Raw genomic sequence first — 24,152 nt, 5'->3', positions numbered from 1 at the left:
ATGCCTAGTGACAGCTCCCCCAGGTCATTCCTCTTCTTAAATAACCAGCAGATGGTTACAAAGAAACCGAGCCTGGTACTGAAAAGAGAAAACACATTGGTGTCCCTTTCTGATGTGTGATTCATGCAAAATACCAGCGACACTTCCAGACAGGCACTAACAGTTCATGATGATTCACTCTAGACTGGCTGTCCTTGACTCTGTGATGTCGGCAGTAGTGTCACTTTCTCTATGTATACACAAGATATGAGTAACTTCTGAGTCGAGGGAGGCAGAGGGAAATATGTACTGGGTAATTTGTAGGTAACTTCATTTGTTTTCTCTGAATTAACTCTTTTGTGGATATACACAATGAACACGAACCTAGATCCTAGCTCTTGTATCTTTTGGTACAGTAGGAGATGGTCTTTAAATTAGGCGGGAAAAGTGTTGTTAGTTGTGTTACAGGAAGGCTTGGGGTTGCAGGGAGGATTGGTGTTGAGGTTACAGGGAGGATTAGTAACTGTGTTAAAGGGAGCATTGGTGTTCGAGTTACAGGAAGGGTTTCTGTTGGGGTTACAGGGATGATTGGTGTTGAGGTTAGAGGAAGGATTAGTGCTGGGATTAAAGGGAGCATTAGAGTTAGTACTACAGGGAGGATTGGTGTTGGAGTTTAAGGAAGGATTCGTGATGAGGTTACAAGGAGGAATAGTAATTGTGTTAAAGGGAAGATTGGTGTTGGTATTTCAAGGAGGGTTGGTGTTGGTATTTCAGGGATGGTTGGTGTTGAGGTTACAGGGAGCATTGGTGTTTGAAGCTATAGGGAGCATTGGTCTTTGGAGCTATAGGGAGCATTGGTGTTTGGAGCTATAGGGAGCATTGGTGTTTGGAGCTATAGGGAGCATTGGTGTTTGGAGCTATAGGAAGCATTGGTGTTTGGAGCTATAGGAAGCATTGGTGTTTGGAGCTATAGGGAGCATTGGTGTTTGGAGCTATAGGGAGCATTGGTGTTGGGAGCTATAGGGAGCATTGGTGTTTGGAGCTATAGGGGGCATTGGTGTTTGGAGCTATAGGGGGCATTGGTGTTTGGAGCTATAGGGAGCATTGGTGTTTGGAGCTATAGGGGGCATTGGTGTTTGGAGCTATAGGGAGCATTTGTGTACTGTTAAAGAAATTGTAAGGAACGGTGCAAAATTTGAGCTGTGTATGGCTAGCCATAGAAAGAAGTTAGGCACCAAGCCTCCTATGCTGGAAGATAATGTATTGATGATGAGTTAGTATGATGATGTGTGTGCATTACATTCTTATACATAGATGCAGAGTATAAAGACATTTGAACAAGTTTTTTTTTTTTATAATGCAAGTTGAAAAAAGACACACAATAGCTGAACAATAGTAAATAGCTTTTGAGTACTGCAGACAACTGCAGTGAATGTTACATATATAGTTTTAATATTTGACAAATGAATAATCACAGTGTTTGTCAAATGTGCAGTACCCTATCACTCCTTTATAAAAAATGTATGATACAAGATACTGTATATAAAAAAAAAAAAAGCCGCACACTTACAAAAGAACCCATTACTGATGCAGTAAAAACCACAAAGCCTTGTAGTACAAAGACTCAGGAGGCCTGTCTGTGACTGGCAGGATAGCATGGTGTTGGTACAGGGGAGAGCAATCACCACACTCACCCAGCTTTGCTTGCATTAAATAATATCAAATGCATATGTATGCCATTTATTGTAACTGTAGTTCAAATAAAGGACCTGCAGACATTTATTAGGGCAGAGTTACCAATCGTGTCATACAGCAAGGCAGTATATTTGGTGCAACTTTATCAACTGTATTGCATCATAAAACAGGAGCAGAGAGAGATTTGCTATGTGACTGTAGCTTGATTAATGTATTCCCTCTATTGTCTGCAGTGAAATGCTGCTCCAATATCAGTATGTTTTATATGGATTGTTCTTTATCTCCTCAGTGAATGAAATAAATGAAATATACTATGACCAATACAGAACCAAGAGAAGAAGAAAATGTTTTTTTTCTCATTCATATTATGTCACTCTCCATACTTCTAGGTCAATAACCATGTCACATCACACATTATTTATGGCCAGTTAATTCATTGTACAAACTACAAGTCTTTAAATCAGCCATCCAATTGGCTAAAAGGTAGACAATGCAACCAATCAGGGGAAAGTTTAAGGGGTTTCCTTGTAATGGCGTGCAAGGTGCTGCTAACTGTGCCATTTACTGTCCATTATTTGGTGGAAAAGAAATGCAATAGTGTTGGCGCAGGGAACACTCCCATTACATCATTAGTTGTATTTTTTACCTGGTTCAGACCTGCTCAGCTATGACGCATGCCACACACAAGTGCAGATTTGTCAGTGCCTCCACATGGGTTTATGAGTCCCATAAAGTGTGTACAGAAATGGCGGTCCTATTGAAATTGTATCAAACAGTTTACATGCACTGTTGGAGTTCTGCTTTACAGACATATTGTATCACTTATCCATAAAAATGAATAGCTAAACAATTCTTTAAGTATGTTAGCAAGTCAAAGTAGGAGCTACAGAGAACGCAAACTTGTAGCCTTGGAGTGCAGCATACAAAATGCCTCTTTCAGCTGCCCTCCACATAAAAGGGATAATCCACGCGTGTCAGGGGCTAGACTTTACGTGCCTGACATTTGTGGCATGGGTCCAACATATCAAGGATTTCACAGAATGGGGTGGTACACATGTCCGACCATACCACAGATTCTCAGAACAGCTGCCCGTCACACCAGCTGGCGTCTGCCCCCATTAGCGCTGAACTGAGCTATGTTCAGACACAATGGCCGGTTCTCTTGCTCGAGTAACCTAACAATTAAGGATTACTCCAGGGCAGTTCATCAATAGAGGAGCACTGTGCTGTCACATCTGGCTGCTGGCTGAATGCAATGTGATACTGTATGGATTCTACTTTGCTGAATGGCAGAATACAATCCTGATACCAAAGTCACTACAGTCAGAGATTAAAACCACACACCCCTTATTCTCAGATTCTGAATGGTAACCATGTGGCATCAGTGCTCTTTATTCACATTGCAATGGCTTAACACTTTTTCAGCAGCTGCACTAAGGTCTAGAACTGTAACTGGCCGCATTATATACTTTGTTCCCGTCAATCATGGAATTGGAATAAAACAACAAAGGGAAGAGCTGTACATGAAATGAAGGATTAAACAATGACAATTATCACATTGTAGCTGATGTGTCTTTTGCAGCTCTGGATGGTAACAATTTGCTCAACACAATCCAGATGCAAAGAGGTCAAACGCACTGTGAACATATATGTCATATGTACATAGCACACTGATAATGGGCAAATACTAATGTAATACAAGAAGTCATAAAAGGAAAGCAGGTAAGCAGCGCTATTGCCAGCTGAGCCCATAGCAGGGCTGTAGCTACCATGGAGCGAGTGAGGCACTCGCCTCAGGTGCAGCTGAAAGGGGGCGTAGCAAGGGCCAGCCTGGCTGCACCCTCTTGCCCCTGCTGCTATGGTGAGCACAGGGCGGCATTGGCATCAGGGGCACCAGGCAGCCAACACAGCCGCGGCTCGGCAGGGAGAAGAGGAGCTGCAGAGGCTCCAGCTTCTCCTTGGATCCCTGCTGCTCTCCCCCACCTGTATGGGCAGAGGACTGTGTGTCCTCAATCTCTTTTTCTATTTCAAAAGGGAAATGTCAGGGATCTGTTTAGACCCCTAATATTTCCCCAAATTCCCCGGAAACTAAAAATGTTTTCATTAGTTTCGTAAGATGTCACATACCGCACACATCTGTTGGGGCTCACAATTTTCTGTTCTTGCCTCGGGCGCAAAAGGAGCTAGCTACGGCTCTGGCCCATAGAATTGCATATGCAAAACAATAAGGCTGAATTATGATAAACAGGAAAAAAGTTAAGGTGTTTTCCATTTATTTATTTCCAGTACTGTCCATACTGCTTCATTTATTAAATAAAAAGCTCCTGATTGGCTACTATAGGGAAAGGCCCAGGGCTTTTTTTCCCCTTTGCTCTAGTTTTTATAAATGAGCCACAATATATGCAAATAGGTTGGCACAGATTCCTGGCATACATCCGGGAATCAGCACATCCCACACAGACAACAAAACCTGTTTCTAGTTAGAAATAAAAAGGTAAAAGTAACACCTGGTTTAAGCATTCTTTATACAGATCACTCGATTGTTTGTGTGCTGTGCGCCGCAGCTTTCAATCGGCTGTGAAATAAATGCTACAGTGCATTAAACAGGGATAGCTCTACTGCGTGTTCTCACTGCACCATCTGTGTGTGGCTCACCTTGTCAAGCACAGGAAGGCATTATTTCATTTACTCAACTAGCACCGGGAACTGGATCTCAATGAAGTCAAGTGTTTGGATCTGTATTTCCTGACAGAGGAAGGTTTGAAACCACAAGTGTATATAAAAACCAGGCCATTCAGCAGTAGATGAATTGGAAAGATATTGGTTGCCATAGCTTGTATTGGGAAACAGAATTACAGCTCAGATCATCTTACTCAATTCAGAGCACAGCCTGATGGAAAGTAATCTCACTGTTTCCAAATGAAATCTCTGGGTTTCTGCACCATTTGCATGTGAGCTGGGTTTATCCACTGAAGACTATCATTAACTAAGATTGTGGCAAGATAACAATTGGGGTTGATGTTATTAAACATCTTAGTGTCTGAATGATCAGATATGACAGCCTCAGGAGGCTGGAATCAACCTGGCAAGAGATCCAGCAAGTTTGAAGGTTCTGTCCATTTTGCTATTTGTCCCTGCTGATGCTGCAGAGGCTGACAGTGATAACCTGGCACAGAGTGGTACTGCCTCGATGGGGAGATCACCGACATACACTGGATGGGCAGGTGATGGAATTATTGTTCAAGGGTCTGGCTGTTCATAGTCAATCAAATGCATCTGCTAGTTTAAAGAAAACAGCAAGGATGATGAGTAAAACTGGAGTAATCCGTAGCAAACAGTCACAGCTCACACTGGTCGCTGTTGGCTACTGCATTTGCCCATCATCATTGCCATTTCCTCTACCTTATTCTAAAGCCTGAACATTTCAATTAACTCAACAAAGATAGGAAATTTCTACAAAGTTGATAATACAAGTCTGTTACCTTTTGCCTGAGAAGCTTGTTGCGTACTCGACCCCAGAGCCGGGCCCCTGTGTTGGAGGGCCGTTTAGCCCCCGCATCCTGTAACCTTTCCAGACAGCAGTGCTCAAGGTGTTCACAAACAGAGTTCAGGTTGCAGTCTGTCTGCAATATTACCTCTGTCATGGCTCTGTGCAGGTACTAAGCTCTCCTGTGCCTTTGTTCTTCAATGCTGTATGTCACAGAAAGTGTGCTACGTCCTCAGACACCTGCACACCAGTTTCCCCGTCTCCCACCCACCAGGTTAATGCTCTCTGCGTAGCTGTCACTCCTCATTCCTCATGCACAGTCCACTAATCCTTTCTTGCACAAGAACAAATCAGTGATAAGGTATTCCGGTCAGCCTGTAGTGGAACCACAGCTCAGCTTCCACAGAAGAAATGGAGCACAGGCGTGTAGATAACCCAGTCAGTGTAACTGAGTGCAGAGACTTACTGCCTGACATAAGGGGATTCATAAGGCAGCCCTCTCTGTTCTCCATACTCCTCCTCCCTCCTGCCCAGACTCTCCCCCTGTGAATCTTAACTGTTTGGATACCATTCAAAGAAAAGGAAACTTCACTAACTAAACAAAAAGTATGTCAAATAACGGGAATACTACTGAGCCAGATCTAAACATAAGGCCTTCTTTACAAATAAAATACTGAATCTATGTGAATTAAATTAATGCTGCTGTTTTCATAGTGCACCCTGAACCATGGCCACCAATCTGTGCTGCCAGAGGAGCTTACAATCTAATTTAAAGGCTGGTCAATCATAGCAGCAGATGTGACAGGTCACTAGTACATATTGAACTGGTCACAGTTTAATTGATATAGTACTGTAATGAACTAAACTGCAACCAGGAGCCTGTCTGCACATTTGTGTTTACAGAAGTTGTATTCAAAAGGAGAATTCCTTAAGACAAGAAGAATAGACCTCTTGACCACTACCTGCGGTAAGTCCTGAAGAGAATGTTCATCTCATGATTCTTTTTTTTATAATAGATGAAAGATTTGTTTGCCTAAGTTCAGCTTAAAGAAGAACTCTGGGTATAAATAATCTTAAATCCTACCACCACACTGCAAGGGTTAAGTGTTTTTTTGGTCTAGGGATATAAATAAAGTTATACTCACCTGAACCTCACAGCCAGCTGGCTGTTAGGCCGGTCTCTCCACCCTCGCTCCAGCGATGGAATGTCCCTCGGCGTCCCCACATCCTATACACTCTATAGTACGTGATGACTCAAAGGACCATAGACCGCCAGAGCAAAGGGGGAGTGAGGCTGAAGGGACCGGTCTAACAGGCAGCTGATTATGAGGTTCAGGTTTGCATAACTGTTATTTTTGTCCCTAGACGAAACTGAGCACTTAACCCAGTGTGGAGGTAGCCCCACTGCAAGGGCTAAGAATACTTATTCCCGGAGTTCTTCTTTAAAAGTGATACTGGGGCCAGCCCAGGGACATTTAAAGCTTATCTCCACGGAAAACACAAAACTCTGTGGAAAACATAAAACTCCCTGGAAGACCCAAAACTCCCTGGAAGACACAAAAATGCTGGAGCCAGGCCATGGACATTTAAAGCTTATCCCCGCAGAAAACACAAAACTGCCACTGCACTTCAATGGCTAACATTGAAGCTGTGTAAAGGACTTTTAGTTACCCGAACCCTGCTTGCCTCAGCAGTCGGTGCCCATCTTGTCTCCCCTGTGCTCCAGCTTTTGGACTGTGCCTCGTTGTCCTCACATGTAATGCAGGGCTATGGGCCCTGCATTGTTCTTGATGATGTCAGCAGACCTCTGGCCACAGGAGCAGAGTGGGGGGAGAGGCTACTGGTGCTAATCTTGGAGCCTGTAGGAACAGGGATCAGATAAGTAAAAGTCCTTTTTCCAGGTACCCTATAACTAAATGAGCATTTAAACATTGCAGTGCAGGGGCAGTCCAACTGCAAGGGGAGTTTTTTTTTTTAGATTTTGCTGGAGTTTTAAATATTTACATATTCTTAACGAGCAGTAAATAAGGGATCTTAGGTATGGGCACTGTGTGATTTGGTAAAACCTGGCACTCACATGTGACGTAACGTAGTGGCATGTTGTCCCGAGCGCCAGTCTCCACTTAGTCATCATTGGCGAAACAAAACGCTGCTTACAATTTAGCTTTATTCTACAAAACAAATGCTTGAATAAGCACTCAGTGTGCAATGCAATAAAGTGTTTCCACTCTTGGTGTCAGGGGGCTCTTGTAAAGTGTTCCTGTCATTAGTCCTGTTTGGACATTCATGAGTACATGGCCTTACAGTCACACACTACAAATGATTTTGGCAGAAAGCAAGTTACGTTACTTGACCCGTGGGATAAAATAGAATTGCTTGGAAAAAAAAAAGGAGAGAAAGCAAGACATTCTTTTTATGATGCAACCAAAAGCAAGATCAGTAATTTCTGGATTAAGATATTTACATGTGCCTAGAGCTTCCTTTCATCAATTGCAGAGTCAGCTACTGTAGAAACTGCTGCGTAACATTGCTATTCAAAGAGCCGTTACCTTATGATGAGCATATAAAAAGGTATATTTCCTATAGAGATGACCTTCTAACATAGTTGCAGACATTGAATTAAGTGTTGTATGACAGCACAGCTTTTGGTTAGTCTCCTGGCCATTAAAGCGGACCTTTACCCATATCTTTAAAAGAACAACAAACACAACTTCAGAAATGTATAGCACTGACAATCTACAAACACATACTTCTAGATAATTGGTGGCTCTGTATTCTTTGCATACCTTGTTTCTCTTTTCTTCTGACAGTGGCCATGTTCACTAAGGGCAGATTACTAGCTCTCCTATTACTTCCTGGATTTCTGGCACATGTGACTAGGACATGTGACCATGCACATCATCTCAGGGGAGGAAAATGCCTTTCCCTGAGATCTCATGAGATTACAGATGAGATTTCCCAGGAATGCTCTGCTAATGACAAGGCAATCCCAGTGTGCATTGCTTTGCCAAACTGAACTCATTTTGCCCTTTCAAATGCTCTGCAAGTGTAAGTATTTAAAAATCGCGGATGTAAAAATCTATATGATTAGGAGTACATCTATAATTTGGCAGTTCATACAAGTTCCAGAAGTCTGCTTGTTCACATTTGTGCTTCTTCCCTTTGTCTGGAACTCCTTCCCGTGCGGCACTCTCCGAAACTTACCTTTTTCAGGAATGCACATGGCCTGGCCTATAATTTTCTCACTGATCCTCAAATGCAACCTTTTATACTATTTAAGAAGACACACACTCTCACCTTACACACTACCTTCCTTATCCCATCTGCATTGTAGAATTTGGATGCACTCCTGTTGCTCTGCTGTATATGTTATGCCATTCAACTAAATGCACTAATAAAAAGAATCACGTTTTGTATGTGTACTTGACACCTTAGTTTGTATTACCTTCTACAATGCTATGGCTTCATAATCTTTATACAGTATATTGCATGCTTGCTTTCAGTATATTGGCTGCTTTTCAACACCTTCAAGTAGCTTACAGTTAAGGAAATAGAAGCCAATGTGTGGATGGAGTAAATGAAATTAATGTGAACCTCTCCTTCCCATCATTACTTTTATTTACAAGCCATACAGCTCTGAGAATTCCTGATTCTGTTTTCTTCATTAACCTTCAGACAGATCTGTACAAGCAATCAAAGTCATATTACACAGTTGTTAACCCTGCCATAAAAGAAATAAGTACACACTGAATTGTAGCACATAATGACAAAAGAAGAAACTCCTAGTAATACAACTCTCATCCAGTGTGTAAGGCATGTCCTGGCATGAGCATTTATCTGCGTCTGACCATTCACAACTAATCTTAAGTCTTGATGGCAATGCGTGAAATTTTTGCAGTGCCATAGAAGGTTCATAATTTAACACTGAACAGGTTTCCTGACAGTAAATCGTAAATGTACTAACCTTAGTTTCAAAACTTTTTGCCAATGTTCAGAACTATCTACAAAAGCATCTATACAGTTGGATTAACAATCAGTGCCAGTGGCGGACCAAAGGGCCCTGGTGCAAGATTTTTCAGGGCGCCCCATACCGCATACCCCCCCAGCCCCTCACACTGGCGGTAGGTTTGCTCCTGGACTTCTATATACACAGTGGTGAGTATAGCACACAGTGATTACAGTATATACACACTGATCTCTATATACACTGTGGTGAGTATAGCACACAGTGATCACTATATACACAGTGATCTCTGTATACACAGTGGTGAGTATAGCACACAGTGATCACTATATACACAGTGATCTCTGTATACACAGTGGTGAGTATAGCACACAGTGATCACTATATACAGTACACACTGACACACTCAGACACATCGCATCTCTTACTTGCTCTCTTCCTTCCGCCTCCTCCATCTCTCCTCCGGTTCTCCCGATGCCTGCACAGTGCCCGCCCGGCTCTCCCGCCGCCTGTTACTAGGGACGTGGCCCGGAATCCAAGTGGGAACCTGCCGCATCCCACACCCCCGCTCAAATGCCCGTCAGACACCCCCCAGGGCCCATGCACTGCCCTGTATTCCACCAAAGGGGGTTCCCCACGACCAGATCTCACTGGCCCCCCACACCCTCCAGCCTCGGGCCCTGGTGTAGCCCCACCAGCAGTAGTTCCACCCCTGATCAGTACACATTTACTGTATACTGCGGTATCTGTTCATACACTGCACATGTTATGCACATATAATAGGTAACCTCTAAATCTCTTCTGAATGATGGTCAGTAAAAGTCCTTGAGCCTTGGAGCAAGGTGAAGTGAGGTCAACTCATGAAAAGCCCCGGGATACACTGTTGCTTTTATAAATCTGTAACTTAAACTTCATCCGCTTATCATTCAGCATGTTTGTGAGTTTTGGCTGTACTGGAGAAACTAAAAACCATCATTCCCACTGCAGAACTTGAAACCTACATGATCCGGACTTAATTTACAGCTGAGTCATATTTCACATCAATACAGACTGTAAACCTGCAATCTCCTGCACTTAGCCAGCTATAGTGCTGATATCAGACAGATATGACACTAAAATAACAGGAGGAGCCCAGAAGAGGTAAGCTAGATTTGTAAACCATAACAATAAGCTGACTTTATAGTAACAAGTTATTATGTTTGTATGTCTACATTTAAGGTAGATAACATATGGCAATGAGCAGGGTGAAGGTGATGCAGTGCAGTAACCCATGGCATCTAATCAGATAAGAGCTGACTGACCTCTCTGGGTCACAGTACTTTGCAATACATTTTTCAACAACAAGCCTGTAACTACAAACAGACGTGAAGTACTTCTTGCTGCATTACAGTTTGAAGTAATAGATGGCCAAGGACATTCTGTTGGAATATGTGCTGCCCCGACTGCCAGACAATACAGGCCACCTCTTAACAGAAAGGTAGATGGCTATGAGAAGGCAAAAAAGGCTGCAAATGGGAGTAATTCATTCAGTGATCAGACTCAAGTAAAAATAAATTTTACAGGTTGCTTAAGATTATAGCTTTTCTTCAATCTATAGAGCCAGGTATGCTTACAAACAAATCCAACACATTGCATTCAGGTGAACTAGATACATTCCGAGGATTTTAGCCCTTTTCTGAAGAAACTGCTGTGTGCCATACCACGTCCTATCTCACAGGAGAACTCCGGCAACATTTGTATTAACCCTTGCAGTGGCGCTACCCCAACACTGTTAACTGCTAACTGTTCATTTTGGTCTAGGGAGGAAAATAAAGTTATACTCCGCCGATCCTCAGAGCCAGCCAGCTGTGACAGCGCTCCCTCCTGCCTGTCCCCTCCACTACTTCAGTATGTCCATTGGTCCTTTGTTGACACCACCTGCGCAATCATAGTGTTGCAACAAGAAAAGTTGCCTGCCAAGTACTTACATATACTTGTAAGTATATTCTGACCTGCCTGCCCGGCTCTCCCGCCGCCTGTTACTTGTAAGTATATTCTGACCTGCCTGCCCGGCTCTCCCGCCGCCTGTTACTTGTAAGTATATTCTGACCTGCCTGCCCGGCTCTCCCGCCGCCTGTTACTTGTAAGTATATTCTGACCTGCCTGCCCGGCTCTCCCGCTGCTTGTTACTTGTAAGTATATTCTGACCTTACAAGTGTATATAAAAGTTGAGTCGAAGGGTAGACAAGCTGGCGTCTGCTTACTTGTGGTAGGAGAGGGACAAACAATGGCAGTTATGGCAGCTTGTTATTAAGTTCTCCAGTTTCACAGAGTGCTGGCTGGCAAGCTAGGGATATCCAAAAGACAAGAGATAGTCAGCTGATCTGTATAACTTGGATTCTCTAAGTTAATTTATTGGTATTTGTGTTTACAATCCACATTCAGTTTGCCAAAAGCAATGCTTATTATAACATGACCATCTCATTTACCAGAGGGTTCAATAAAATGTTAGCCAACACAAAGCATCAGGATGTGGCGTTTCCCTTTTTACTGCATTGGCATCATAAATGGACTCCTACAGGTATCATGGTGAAATTCTACTCTCCAACCTGCCAAAGCCTATGTAGACTTACACAAATATACCTACCAAGCACTGATGCAAAAGTCTGGTGTATTCAGGAAACATAAAACTCATTAAAAACAGCTCTATATTCTTAAAAAATGTCTGTCCTGTACCCAATAACAGAGCATTTGGGAAATCTGCTGTGCTACAGAAGAGAAGCAGGCTGCTGGATATTACACTCATAGAAACACATCATTCTATTACTTGTACACTGCCAGGTATCTGTCCTCTCTTGGGCCTCATTGACACCAGGTTTTATAAGTGGAAATTAATGACTGGAGAACATCCTGAGGAAGATTGGTGTCAATAGGGAATATTGATCACTATGGTGACTAGGTAAAAGCCACATGTTTCTTTTTCACACATTCCCCATATGATTATATTTGTCTGTATAGATAACTGCATACAAAAGTCCCGAGAAACATTTTTTTTAACATAGTAATATACTGTTTCCAAAGGACGTATATGTATATGTTTTGTGGATTGATAGATTAAAGCAAATCTTTCTCAACCTTTTAAACAGGGAGGAACCCCTGAAAAGACATTCAGGTCTTAGTGAACCCCTGCTCATAATTATTATATCTATGGCTCACGGGACATTAGCATGAACTGGAAGTTGTCCATATAGGAATGAATAGAAGAATAAGGAATGCAGTATGCTTAGAGTATTGAAACAAATAATAATAATGTCCAGAAAAGAAGTGCAGACCATAATAATTGTACTGCTCCCTCACAATGGCGGTCAGTGTAGTGCACATTACATTGGTGGCCAGAATGCCCGTCACATTGGTGCCCCGGGGAGAATGGCTCCCCTAGATTGGTGGACAGTGGAGAAGGTCCCCATTACAGTGGTGGCCAGAATGCCCGTCACATTGGTGACCCGGGGAGAATGGCTCCCTTAGATTGGTGGACAGTGGAGACGGTCCCCATTACACTGTTGGTCAGAATGGCTCCCTTAGATTGATGGACAGTGGAGAAGGTCCCCATTACACTGGTGGTCAGATTGCCCCGGACATTCCGTGGGAAGTGAAAAGGCCTTGTCCCCCTTACAGACAGCTGAAAAGACTGTTACTATCCGTCGTAACTTATTTGAGAGGTAAAAACTGCTCAAGGAACCCCTAGCAACCTTTGGAGGAACCCAGGTTGAGAAAGGCTGGAGTAGAGAAAGTGGGAGAGATTTGCTTAAAAAACATTAATGAACTGGCATTTGAATTAAAGAAGGTAGATTTGCTGTTATCATAAGCCCAACTGACTGAATAATTATCCTGTGCCTGTATCTGTGCCTGTCCTACTTTTATGTCACTGGTAGTTAGCAGCAGGCTTGCTGTGTAAGTGCCCACCAACTCTTTCACATTATCATGCCTGATATAGAATGCACAAGAATGAGCTTCCTCTTCCCAATCCAGATCTGCTTCCTAGAATACCATTTTGTCCACGGGCATACCATAAGTGTTATTTTATTTACCAAAATGTCCTAATTTTACCCTGTGGCTATGTTAAGTTACCAATTTAGACGCAAATATGTAAATGCTGATCTGTGGCTGTTCTGTCTAAAACTGTGGTTCTCAAAGTGTCATGGTCCACAGATGCAGTGAGCCACAATATCAACATGTCAGCAACATTCTTTTATTAAATGTAAAAATCATTACTTAAAGGCGGATGTGATTTTGAGGAGGTCTATTTCTTTTCATTGACCCGAATCCTCATTCCTGGCATCCTATGGTGGCTTTTACACATCGCTGCTCTTTATATGGTTTTGTGCATTGATTCTCCCGTTTGCTCTGCTCAACACTCCTACCACCCACCACCACAAGTGACAGCAAATCCTTCCATGAACAGAGAAACACTGCTGTAACCCCTTTGCTGCAACCGGCCTGTTTAAACAGAAATCCGACTGTACCTTGTTTACAATTGCAATGCCGGCTGCCGGCTTTATAATGGACGCGAATCTGGCGGCTCAACTGCCATTCGTGTAACTGACATGAGTTTGCAATAAATCCACAAATTTTGATCCTATAAGGATTTGGTGTGCTGGTGACGTTTCTGCAATCAACTGCCATCAGATCCCTTCCACGGGCCGGTAAACCCCCCCCACCCCCGGCTGTGTTTATATCATGAGTATTACATCACTCCAGTCCCTGAGCTGTCATTGCTCGGCTCCTGAAGGCCAGCAATAGGCTATTGAAGGGCGATCTGCACTTCAATAGCTTATGTAGAGTGGAAAGGTGATACGAGGGGTCTTTTGGACCCCCAATATCACCTTAAGGAGGACCTGTCACCATCAAAATGCTATCACATGTAAGCCCCCTTTTGTGATAGCAAATAAAAAACAACAAAAAAACAGTTAAAAAAAATTATATATATCTTTTAAAGTCCCCTGCCCCAGAGAGCATGCACTCACGTAAACACGCGTCGGTGTGCCTACGTACAAAAACGATGATCGCGCTACACATGTTGGGTATTGCCATGCACGCCAGAGTGAGAGCAATAATCCTAGTGCCACTATTTACGTGTACCCCTAAAGTGATAACCTGTAGTCGCTTTTAAAATGTCACCTGTGAACCTTTTGTGAAATTTCGTTCGCTGTTCCACGGATGCACACAATTTTTAACCTGGGCATGTTGGGTATCTATTTACTTGTCTTAATCTCATCTTTTATATTTTACAAAACAATTGGTATTTTGAGGCACTATAATTAACTGAAGTGCATTTTTCACAAAATGTGGGGGTTTGATAAAGAGTTGCGCTAATATCGAGCAACATACCAATTTGCAACTACCACCATTTGGTTTCTACATGGCCTTGGCTTTCAGAAAATATATGTTAGGGGGTTTTAAGTAATTTTCAGGCCTGGATTATAACGTGTGCAAAAAAGGGGGGAAAAAAGGCATTGGCAGCGAAAGGGTTAAAGGAAGTTATGAGATTAATATGGTGTTGCCATCACTGATCTGAAAATGCTTGTTGCCTAGCTGTAACACTGAACCTAAGGGCTTAAAGGAGAACTATGAGGTGAGTGATTTTCACTCAACCTCATAGTTTGAGCCGATGTGTGACAATGAAACTGTCACGCGTCGGCTCGATAGATCGGGAAGTGAGTGAACACATACCGTCGCTCGCTCACTTCTCGATCCTGTAGCTCGTGGTATACTGAGCTTTGGGTCATGGGAGGACGCTAGTCTATGTCCTCCCGTGACCCTGAGGAAAACTAAGGGGAAAAAACACTTACCCCATAGTTATTCCTTCAACACTTTCTAAGCCACTGAAGTGGGAACAAGTATGCAGATCCAAAACGTCAGTGAAATCAGAATACCTAATCTGCAAAGTTGGTGTGGGTCAGTGATGTAAAAAGTACTGAAGACAGGGTGTCAGTATGAAAGCCAGGAAACCTGCATTTTCAGAAGGTGGTACAGCCTTGTGTGTCAGGCTGCTGTACTTAGGCTTGGCAACACAATACATGTACTATAAATATAAAACGTTAGAAAAAAAAGGAGGAATATAAAAGAATTAGCATTACCAGAAGGAATATATACATGTCACTTGCCAGGCTTCAAACCTGTCACATATCAAGAGTAAAATTAGAATAGCTGCATATTTTGCCACCGTTTTGGATGTTGTATCCGACCACATAATCCTCATGAATTGAAATAAGCAGCTCATTTAACAGCTCCATAAATTAAGATTAAACCATACAACTCATAACATTGTCCTTTTTAGAACTCGCAACAGATTTTTCTTTATATGTATGCTAGGTTTTCTGCCCACTTCAGGTAAAAATAATAAAATGTACATGTGTTAATGTACACAATTCCTACAAAGATCAGGAAGAAATGTGGACACTACAGGCATACAGTATAAAATATGCTCGTATTTGCAGCGCCGGGAAGCCCAGCTGCTGCCTTCTTCTGTCCCTAGGAATGTATGGACAAAAAAACTGGATGCAGTCGTACCAGCATTTACATGACAGCACACATGGTCAGAAGTTTCTGAACGCTGCAAAAGCCAGTTCTGGCATTTATAAGCGTATACTGGTATGCAGAGTTTTCGGTCCATACATTCCTATAGGCAGAAAAACGCTGCAGCTGGGGCTCGTGGGCACCATATGCCCATACGCTGTATTTGTGCCCGTGTGCGTGAGCCCTAACAGTGTATATGCCACAAAAGTGCAATTTTAGCTGCCCAGCCACAGCAGTTTTTAACTATACACAAAAACTAAAGAAAGGAAAAACTTATTGCCCAAGTACAGCAAGATATCTGAAGTGCTGATTGAACAGTTTGTGTCCTACATAGCTTGTTTTTGCTCGTTTTGAAAGACTGCGGAAGTATACGCATAGTGCATAATAATAGAGCATTGTCTGGAGATTACCATCTGTTTTTGGGTGAGCAGGAACAGTGTTGCAGCTTGGCCAGGAAAATTGCAGAGCCTAAGGTAGCAGCTATTCATGTCTCAATGCTTGTCTTAAAATATTTAAAGGGAACTGGTCACTTATACACAACAGAAGCCATTTTGCTAGTACATTAAAACGTCAGTGCTTTGTGTGCCAGAGAGGATGTTAGCTTTTCGTGAACTGATGAGCCTAGGATCACTTAGCAGTGTGGATAGGAAGCATGGGAATTATAGCGTTCCAAGGCTTTCATCTGTCTTCAGACAAGAAATGAGAGAACAGGGTATTGCATTAACATTTGTATAACCAGGCCAAATTTAAGCTATTGTCTCCAGTTAACAACGATTCCTAGCTGGGAGGCTTATTTCAGTGTCCTTCAGTGGGATTAGGCAAGTCTAATGCACACAGGAAAAAAAAAACCACCGCAAAATAACATCTTTATTTTTATAGAAGATCTGCATATACCATTGTCTTTATTTGTGCAATTATATATAAGGCAATATTCACTTCTATATCAGCATTAGACCACGTGTGCATCTCCAGAGGGGGTAAAGCCACAATTTACAGCATGCCCTCCTTAGCAAAGGTAAAACTACAACTCTCAGCATTCTGTAATCTGAAGTCCTCTACCAGCTAGAAATTCATTACATGTCCACTTCATGTAAAGTCATTTTTATATTTTAGAATAGAGTATGAAAGTGTTAAACCCGTCAAGTTTTTATTCCTGTGTTCCCGATAGGGAGATACACCTCCCTATTGGTCCTGGTGACCAATGTCATTGATACATAAAGTTATGGAAAATCCAAAATTGTACAAACAGGAAGTGGCGATATATCATCCAATACCAACACTTATTCTGGTGACAACGAAGAGGCGATTTCCTCTTACTCTGGTCAGTCTTTGTTCCTGTTGCATCTCTAGGACAGGAAATGAAGACAAATCTCTCCAATGGAACACAGACTGACGTTCAACCTGGCAAATACAGAGCAGGTCAAATCCCGCAAGTCATTCAAATCCATTGCAAGAGCACCTTTTTCATTAGATGTAAGCTGCTCTATATTACCCAGGATCTCTCCGGAAGAAGCGCAACATAACACTCATCTAGGCGCTGCATCAAATATTCATTTCCTAAGATTAAGCTCCATGAAGATTTACATTATAACTGGGGTGGACAAATTACTTTGCAATCCAGGAGCCAGCTCCACTGATGAATACTACTAGAGAAAACCTCAAACATTAGGCGCCAGCTGTCTAAGCAGCATTGGCGCTTCCGCTACTGGGATTTGTCGATAATATGTAAACAAAAAGGTGTCACAAATGACCCCCCCCCCCCAAAGCTTTCTCTAATAATCTCAAGCTCTGCCCCTTTTCACAGATAAGACACATTCATGTTTCAGCTGAAAATAAGGAGGAGGAGTTAATGGCTACAAACAATGTTTATTTACGTGCTGTGTACGGCCTTTCTTACTGTGGCATTGCGTGATGTTTATCATTATCATGTGTGTTTTATTCTCTTGCAGTTGTGTCCCTCCGTGTCCACACAGACCCTGGTGAAGATTTGTGATCTCTACTCCTGACTGTAGCTGATAACAGCGGGCAGGGCCAGACAAAACCTCTGTGGTACTCCCCTTGGATACATTTTATGTCTGAATCTGTGACAATGAGAAAGCGCCGTGCGGCTAAATCCAGCGTAAATAAAGGAAATGATAAATCTCATTTGTTCAGGCAATCTGCTTAGTAAGTGGAGAAGAGAGGATTTAAAAATAAATTATGCCAAGAGCATCAAAAGAAAATATTCCCTATTTATAAACTATAAATGCAGCTACAAATAACAGGAAATGGGAGAATATGTATGTCTTGTCAGTATAAATTAAACCCAATGATTGATGACTGCTCATCATGCTGAACTTGCTTTCCAAGTGAACTGTTGCCCTCCTTGCTGCCTATTTATTCCATGTCTGTGGCTGAAAAAGCACTGGAACCACAGGATAAGAATGCCAGGCAGCTAACATTTTTTTAGAAAGTGCCCATTAATGACAGTTCATGTGCCCTTTAAATCTTAACTCCAGGCACAAAAACTTTCCAAATATATTTCTCAATAGCAAAAGGGGATATATCACTTTGTGTGCAGGAAAATTATTTTACAAACCTAGTTATTATCTTGAGAAAGTAGTGGTGACTACTGGTAAATGCAAAATGAGTGTGCTGCACATAGCCTGTGCAGAGAGCTGAGTGGTGGGAGGGACCCAAAAAGCACCATCTACTACAGGCTGCCTGCAGAGAACTACAGGAGGGGGCGGATACAAGGCCAGTCACTCTGCACAAGAAGAGAGAGCAGCAGTGACTGGTCTTTATTACAGGAAGCTCCTGCACAAAGGCAGAGGCTGCCTGCACCAGATGACACCATCAGAGGGAGTGACACCAAAATGACTCTGAAAAGGGGGACACTCGGTCATGGACAGCTGCACGGGAGAAGAGGGCTTGTCCCCTCCTCTCTTTCTCAGTGTCCACCACCAAGATGGCCCCCGGAAGTGAAGTGCACGTGATATCAGTATGCATGTACATAATGCCGTACGCACGGGTGACACCCGGCGGCCAAACTGGGCGACACCCGGCCTGGTGATGCCGCTGCACAAAGGCAAAGTTTAACACTGGGTTACTGCACAGATCTGGAAGAAATGCACAAATCACACCAAGATATAAGAATATATATGCCTCTTGCATTTAGGCAGTATTTACTTATTCCAGAGTTAAGCGCACCTATGTTTTAAAACGTTTAGGCAAAAGTCCGGAAGAATATCAGCACCTTTTAGTAACCCCTCTAAGGCAGAACTCCTACAATTTAAAGATTAAAATGGAGTACAGGTTCACATCTGATTTTCCATAATATTCAATCTCTTTGAACCTAATAGGACCAAAACGCTATTATAGATATTATCTTATTTGCAACTCCAGCAGTTCATTTGGTCAAAAAGAAATACTAAGGAGGAAAAGGGGATGCAATTCAGGAACAGCAAGAGGCAAGAAATGAGGGTAAAATAAAGCACAAAGCTGAGAAAATGATAAAGATTTTTTTTTTTGTATGACCAAGCTATGTGATTGTGAAAAGGGACAAATTGAATCCACATTTAAAGGAAAAAGGAATCCAGCACTTTTCTCTTCAGAACAACAAATGCCCATGAGCCACATCTGCTTTCAATCACAGGCCCGAAATCCCACATGGGCCAAAATCAGTCATGGCGGACTGAGGCCAAGGAAGCCTTGGCAGGAACTAGTCACCAGCATAAAATCTCCATGAAGAATTGGACACACAAACTTGACACCCCCTGAGACTTGCTGAAAAACCCCCAAAGTCCTCATCAATTTTCCTGGCCGCTCCGAGACACACTCCAAAAGCAATTTACGCAATTAGTAGAGGTAGTGACATTGTAAAAGCTAAACAGTCCTTCTCCATCAGCATCGAAAATGAAGAAACGTATACTAAAACAACTTCTGCGATTAAAAGTAATCTTTAAATAAATGCCTAAAAAATTGCAAATATGAAAAAAAATGTTTTAAATGTTTAACGTGTGCATATTAGGTTTTAAACTGCATAGAGAGAATAGAACTTGCTTTTCATACTGCCATAGCTGAAGTAGATCAGTCCACCTTTCTGACTAAAGCAAATCTGTTAAAAAAAAACAACATTTTTTTTGCAAGTGACACTAAACTCAGGAGTTAAATCTTAAAAATGCATTCAAGTGCCTTAAAGGAGAACTATAAGGCGAGTCATTTCCACTCATCCTCATAGTTAGAGCTGAGCTGTGACAATGAACTGTCACACGTCTGCTCAATAGATCGGGAAGTGAGCGAACACATACCGTCGCTCACTTTATGATCATCTCCCTGCACAGAGCGCTGACTGTCAGTCCCTGCAGGGATTCCCCCCTCCGATCCTCCAGCGCTGAGTGGAGGAATGGACGGGAAGAGGGTGGGTGCAGCTGGCTCTGCCTCAAGATAGGCAGAGCCAGCTGTCACTCACAAAACTGGGTGGATCCAGACAGTATTGTTGGGATCCGTCCCGGCTGTAGCCAACTATATACTAAGCTTTGGGTCATGGGAGGAGGTTAGTATATGTTCTCCCGTGACCCTAAAGAGAACTATGGGGAAAAACACTTACCCCATAGTTCTCTTTTAACTATTAACAATAATGTATCTTATTTGTGTATCACTCGGCTGTAGATCCTCAATCTGCAGATCTCTGAATTGGTCCTGACACTGTCCTTCCTTCTGGAGGGGGGCTACTTTTGTTCCCCATGGTTCTTGTGTGTGTTGTAAAGTAGCCACCACTCCAAGCTCATTCCTGTGATGGACTACATTCTCATGTTTAGTTTACTAATGTGTATTGAGATTGAAGTCCATCATGGGAGGGAGCTTGGAGCAGTGGCTACTTTACAAAAAGGGTGAAGAGTTTGGAGAAGACAGGAGAAGTGAACAATCTAGGACAACATAGCTGAACTGGAAAGTGAGCGGAATTGGAGAATGTTTCCAAATCAGCTATGTTGTCCTAGATTAGTCACTTCTACCTTCTCCAAACTCTTCACCCTTTTGTGAAAAGCCCTGTGAGTTACAGTTTTTGTGTTCTCTGACTTTAGCATTGTTGCAGTATTTTCTCGATAGCATCTGTAGTTCATTGACTGATTTCATGTGTTTCCCCCAATTGCTCTTTTAACAGTCAACCTGCACATCGACATTGGGGAAATACTAAAACAATGTACAATGTTTATAGGCAAGTACAAAATACATGAAAAATAAATAGAATCTTCCCTATTAGGAGACATTCCTCAAAATAATTGCTGAGTGCAGAATACCAACCGTAACTGCTGCCAGCTACTCAGTGTGATGCTACATACACAGTAAAATCACATTTAAAAATATATATATATCCAGTCCACAATATGCACAACGTGGATAGCAAGCTACACCTGAAACCAGTGTCCTTTACTATTCGATTATTGTAGCGCTGCTTAATTCATTTGCATCACTAGCACCAAGAAGTAGCTGACACATCACCAGCATCAGTAAGGGAATTTGCAGACAGAGACCAGCTTTCAGCAATTTAGTGCAGACAGACTAATGAAATAAGATTTCTAACTGGATGACACAGGTCACGGCACATTACTCAGGGCTCTTTATTTATTAAAGCATAGAAACAGTGTTCAAAGTACAAAAAGCCATACCAACTAATCAGCAATCATCAGCATGCCTTCTTCTGTTCTAGTGATAAAAATAAATATGATTGGTTGCTGTGGAATTTGATGAATTGCTCTTTGCCCTGCCTTTCTGTAAAACATTTTGTGAAAAATGAAATTTTGTTTAAAGACCATTTCCAGTTTAATTGGAAAAAAAAAAGTAGCTCAGTATCTTCTAAAATAAAAAAATGCAGCAGCCTCTGTAGTACTGCTTCACCCCAGCAGATGTACCGCTTCATAGTCCAGCGCTGGTCCTCTTGCAGATTAAGGCTCCATCCACATATGGCGTTTGCATTTTCTGCACGGCACGAAAACATGCAAATCTTTATACACACGGATTCTGAGCGTTTGCGGCTATTACTGTGGTTGGAAAACGCAGAATCCACCTGTAAAATCGTGCTGACGATTTTTTGCGGGATGCACAATTTCGTACCGCACAGACACACCCCTAGTGTGAACAATGCACATTGGAATGCATTGTTTTTTTGTGTTTAGCGCATTTCCGCACTGCTCCTGTGTGAATGGAGCCTCAATGACACTAATGCTTTCTGTGAGCTCAGGGCGTCATGGACACTCCCTTCTGGGGACACATCATAACAATACCCTGGGCTCATGTACAATGCTGAAGAGAACAGCACTGATGTCATTATTTAAGTGCACCTTTCTGCAGCACTTAGATCTGCCCACTGCCTACGAATTATTCCCCATATTCACATAATGCCAACATACACTATATTACCAAAAGTATTGGGACGCCTGCCCTTACACGCACATGAACTCGAACGCCATCCCAGTCTTAGTCCGTAGGGTTCAATGTTGAGTTGGCCCACCCTTTGCAGATATAACAGCTTCAACTCTTCTGGGAAGGCGTCCACAAGATTTAGGAGTGTGTCTATGGGAATGTTTGACAGTTCTTCTAGAAGTGCATTTGTGAGGTCAGGTACTGATATTGGACGAGAAGACCGAGCTCGCTGTCGCTGCTCTAATCCATCCCAAAGGTCTTCTATTGGGTTGAGGTCAGGACTCTGTGCAGGCCAGTCAAGTTCCTCCACCCCAAACTTGCTCATCCATGTCTTTATGGACCTTGCTTTGTGCACTGGTGTGCAGTCATGTTGGAACAGGAAGGGGCCATCCCCAAACTGTTCCCAGAAAGTTGGGAGCATGAAATTGTCCAAAATGTCTTGGTATGCTTTTGCCTTAAGACAGTGGTTCTCAACCTGTGGGTCGCGACCCAAAAGTGATGGCGCTGCAGCAGCCGGAGAAGATCAGAGAGAGGGGAGCAGGCAGGAGTGAGGGGAGGTGAGTGCCCACACTGGGCACCACAGAGGCCGCACTGGGCACCACAGAGGCTACACTGGGCACCACAGAGGCAGCACTGGATGCCAACAGAGTCCCACTAGCCACCTGAGAGCCCACATAGATACTAGTATTGCTGCATCACTATATTTTACGGTTGGGGGTCACCACAACTTGGCAAATGTTACCAAGGGGTCCAGGCGCCTGAAAGGTTGAGAACCACTGCCTTAAGAGTTCCCTTCACTTGAACGAAGGGTCCAAGCCCAACCCCTGAAAAACAACCCCACACCATAATCTCCCCTCCGACAAACTTTACACAATGCAGTCAGGCAAGTACCGTTCTCCTGGCAACCCGCCAAACCCAGACTCGTCCATCGGTTTGCCAGACAGAGAAGCGCGAAACCCATTCCATGAAGCTCTATACGCACGGTTGTTGTGCTAATCTAAAGGCCACACAAACTTTGGAGGTCTGTAGCTATTAACTCTGGAGACAGTTGGCGACTTCTGCGCACTGTGCGCTTCATCATGCGCTGACCCCGCTCTGTCATTTTACGTGGCCTACCACTTCATATTTAGTAGCAAGGAAATTTCTCGGAACAGCTGAATCCAATGATTTGGAGGGGTGTCCCTTTTGGTAATATAGTGTATAACGCAGCACAATTTATATATAAATGGTCAGTCCACTGAAAATGAATATTCCAGTTTTTGGCAGATGCTAAAGGAAATAATCACTTTTCTTTCATCTCTTATGGTGAGATATCTCTCTGTTTTAATTATTTTACATTATGGAAAGTGCAACATGAGGTGCTGGAACACACCAAACCCCATGGTGATGGCAGTGGCAGGCATTGGTGGGAGGGGGCATAGTCAAAAACAATGGCAGAGAGATGTCACTGGACTATCCAAAAAATAGAAAAGCCAGGGGCTGATTGAGACCTAAATCTATAACTAAAATATCCTCATTTGGGAACTTTTGGGAAGTGTGACCAGTTTAACAAATGATTTAAGACTAATCAAAAACTGCTACTAAATTTCAGCTCTCAAATTTTGTAGGGATGTTCTGGGACTTACAGTTCCACGGCAACAGGAAAGCCCAGGCAGCTTAAATTGTACTGTTTTTCCACTTCGCACAGAACAGAAAATCAGTGTGTTTATTTGTACGGTATAAAGTGGCGCACATTGCCTTACTCGAAGAGACACTGGGCTGAGCTCGGCTGTTTTGTTAAACACATTTGTTTAGGTGTGGAGTGGGGAAAGAAAACAGTTTAGGATGGAATGCTCCTCTTAGCTCTCCCTAAATCCTGCAAAGCATTAACATTCCATCTTAGAGGGCCGGAAGCTCTGTATAATCTGCCTTCTATAATGTGATCAAAAAACGTCAGGACTGGGAACTGCATGGCATTTTTACGTTCCCAATTACACAACCATTAGAGAGAATAGATGACTGCAAGGGTCACACAGATCAGAGCTGCGGCAGATCTCTCTTACCTGGCCAGTCATACTTTGACAGGAACTA

General features: G+C 42.7%; 1 protein-coding gene across 6 annotated transcripts in view; it reads right to left on the bottom strand.

Annotated features, from left to right (window-relative positions):
- Positions 1–24,152, bottom strand: part of ABR (active BCR-related) — a 306,836-nt gene that overhangs the window by 19,335 nt on the left and 263,349 nt on the right. The window contains exon 1 of one of the 6 annotated variants that reach the window (XM_018561035.1): positions 5,157–5,596. The exons of the other annotated variants lie outside the window; for them this stretch is intronic. Coding sequence (XP_018416537.1) covers positions 5,157–5,318 — 162 coding nt within the window. The 5' untranslated portion in view covers positions 5,319–5,596. Of the gene's footprint in view, positions 1–5,156; positions 5,597–24,152 lie in introns of those variants that run through there. 6 annotated transcript variants of the gene reach the window in all.

This window comes from Nanorana parkeri, unplaced genomic scaffold, assembly GCF_000935625.1.
Source record: "Nanorana parkeri isolate BGI_ZX_2015 unplaced genomic scaffold, ASM93562v1 scaffold494, whole genome shotgun sequence".
NCBI classification, from domain to species: Eukaryota; Metazoa; Chordata; class Amphibia; order Anura; family Dicroglossidae; genus Nanorana; species Nanorana parkeri.
Note: the sequence above shows the minus strand (reverse complement) of the source record. Positions and strands in the feature narration are given on the sequence as shown.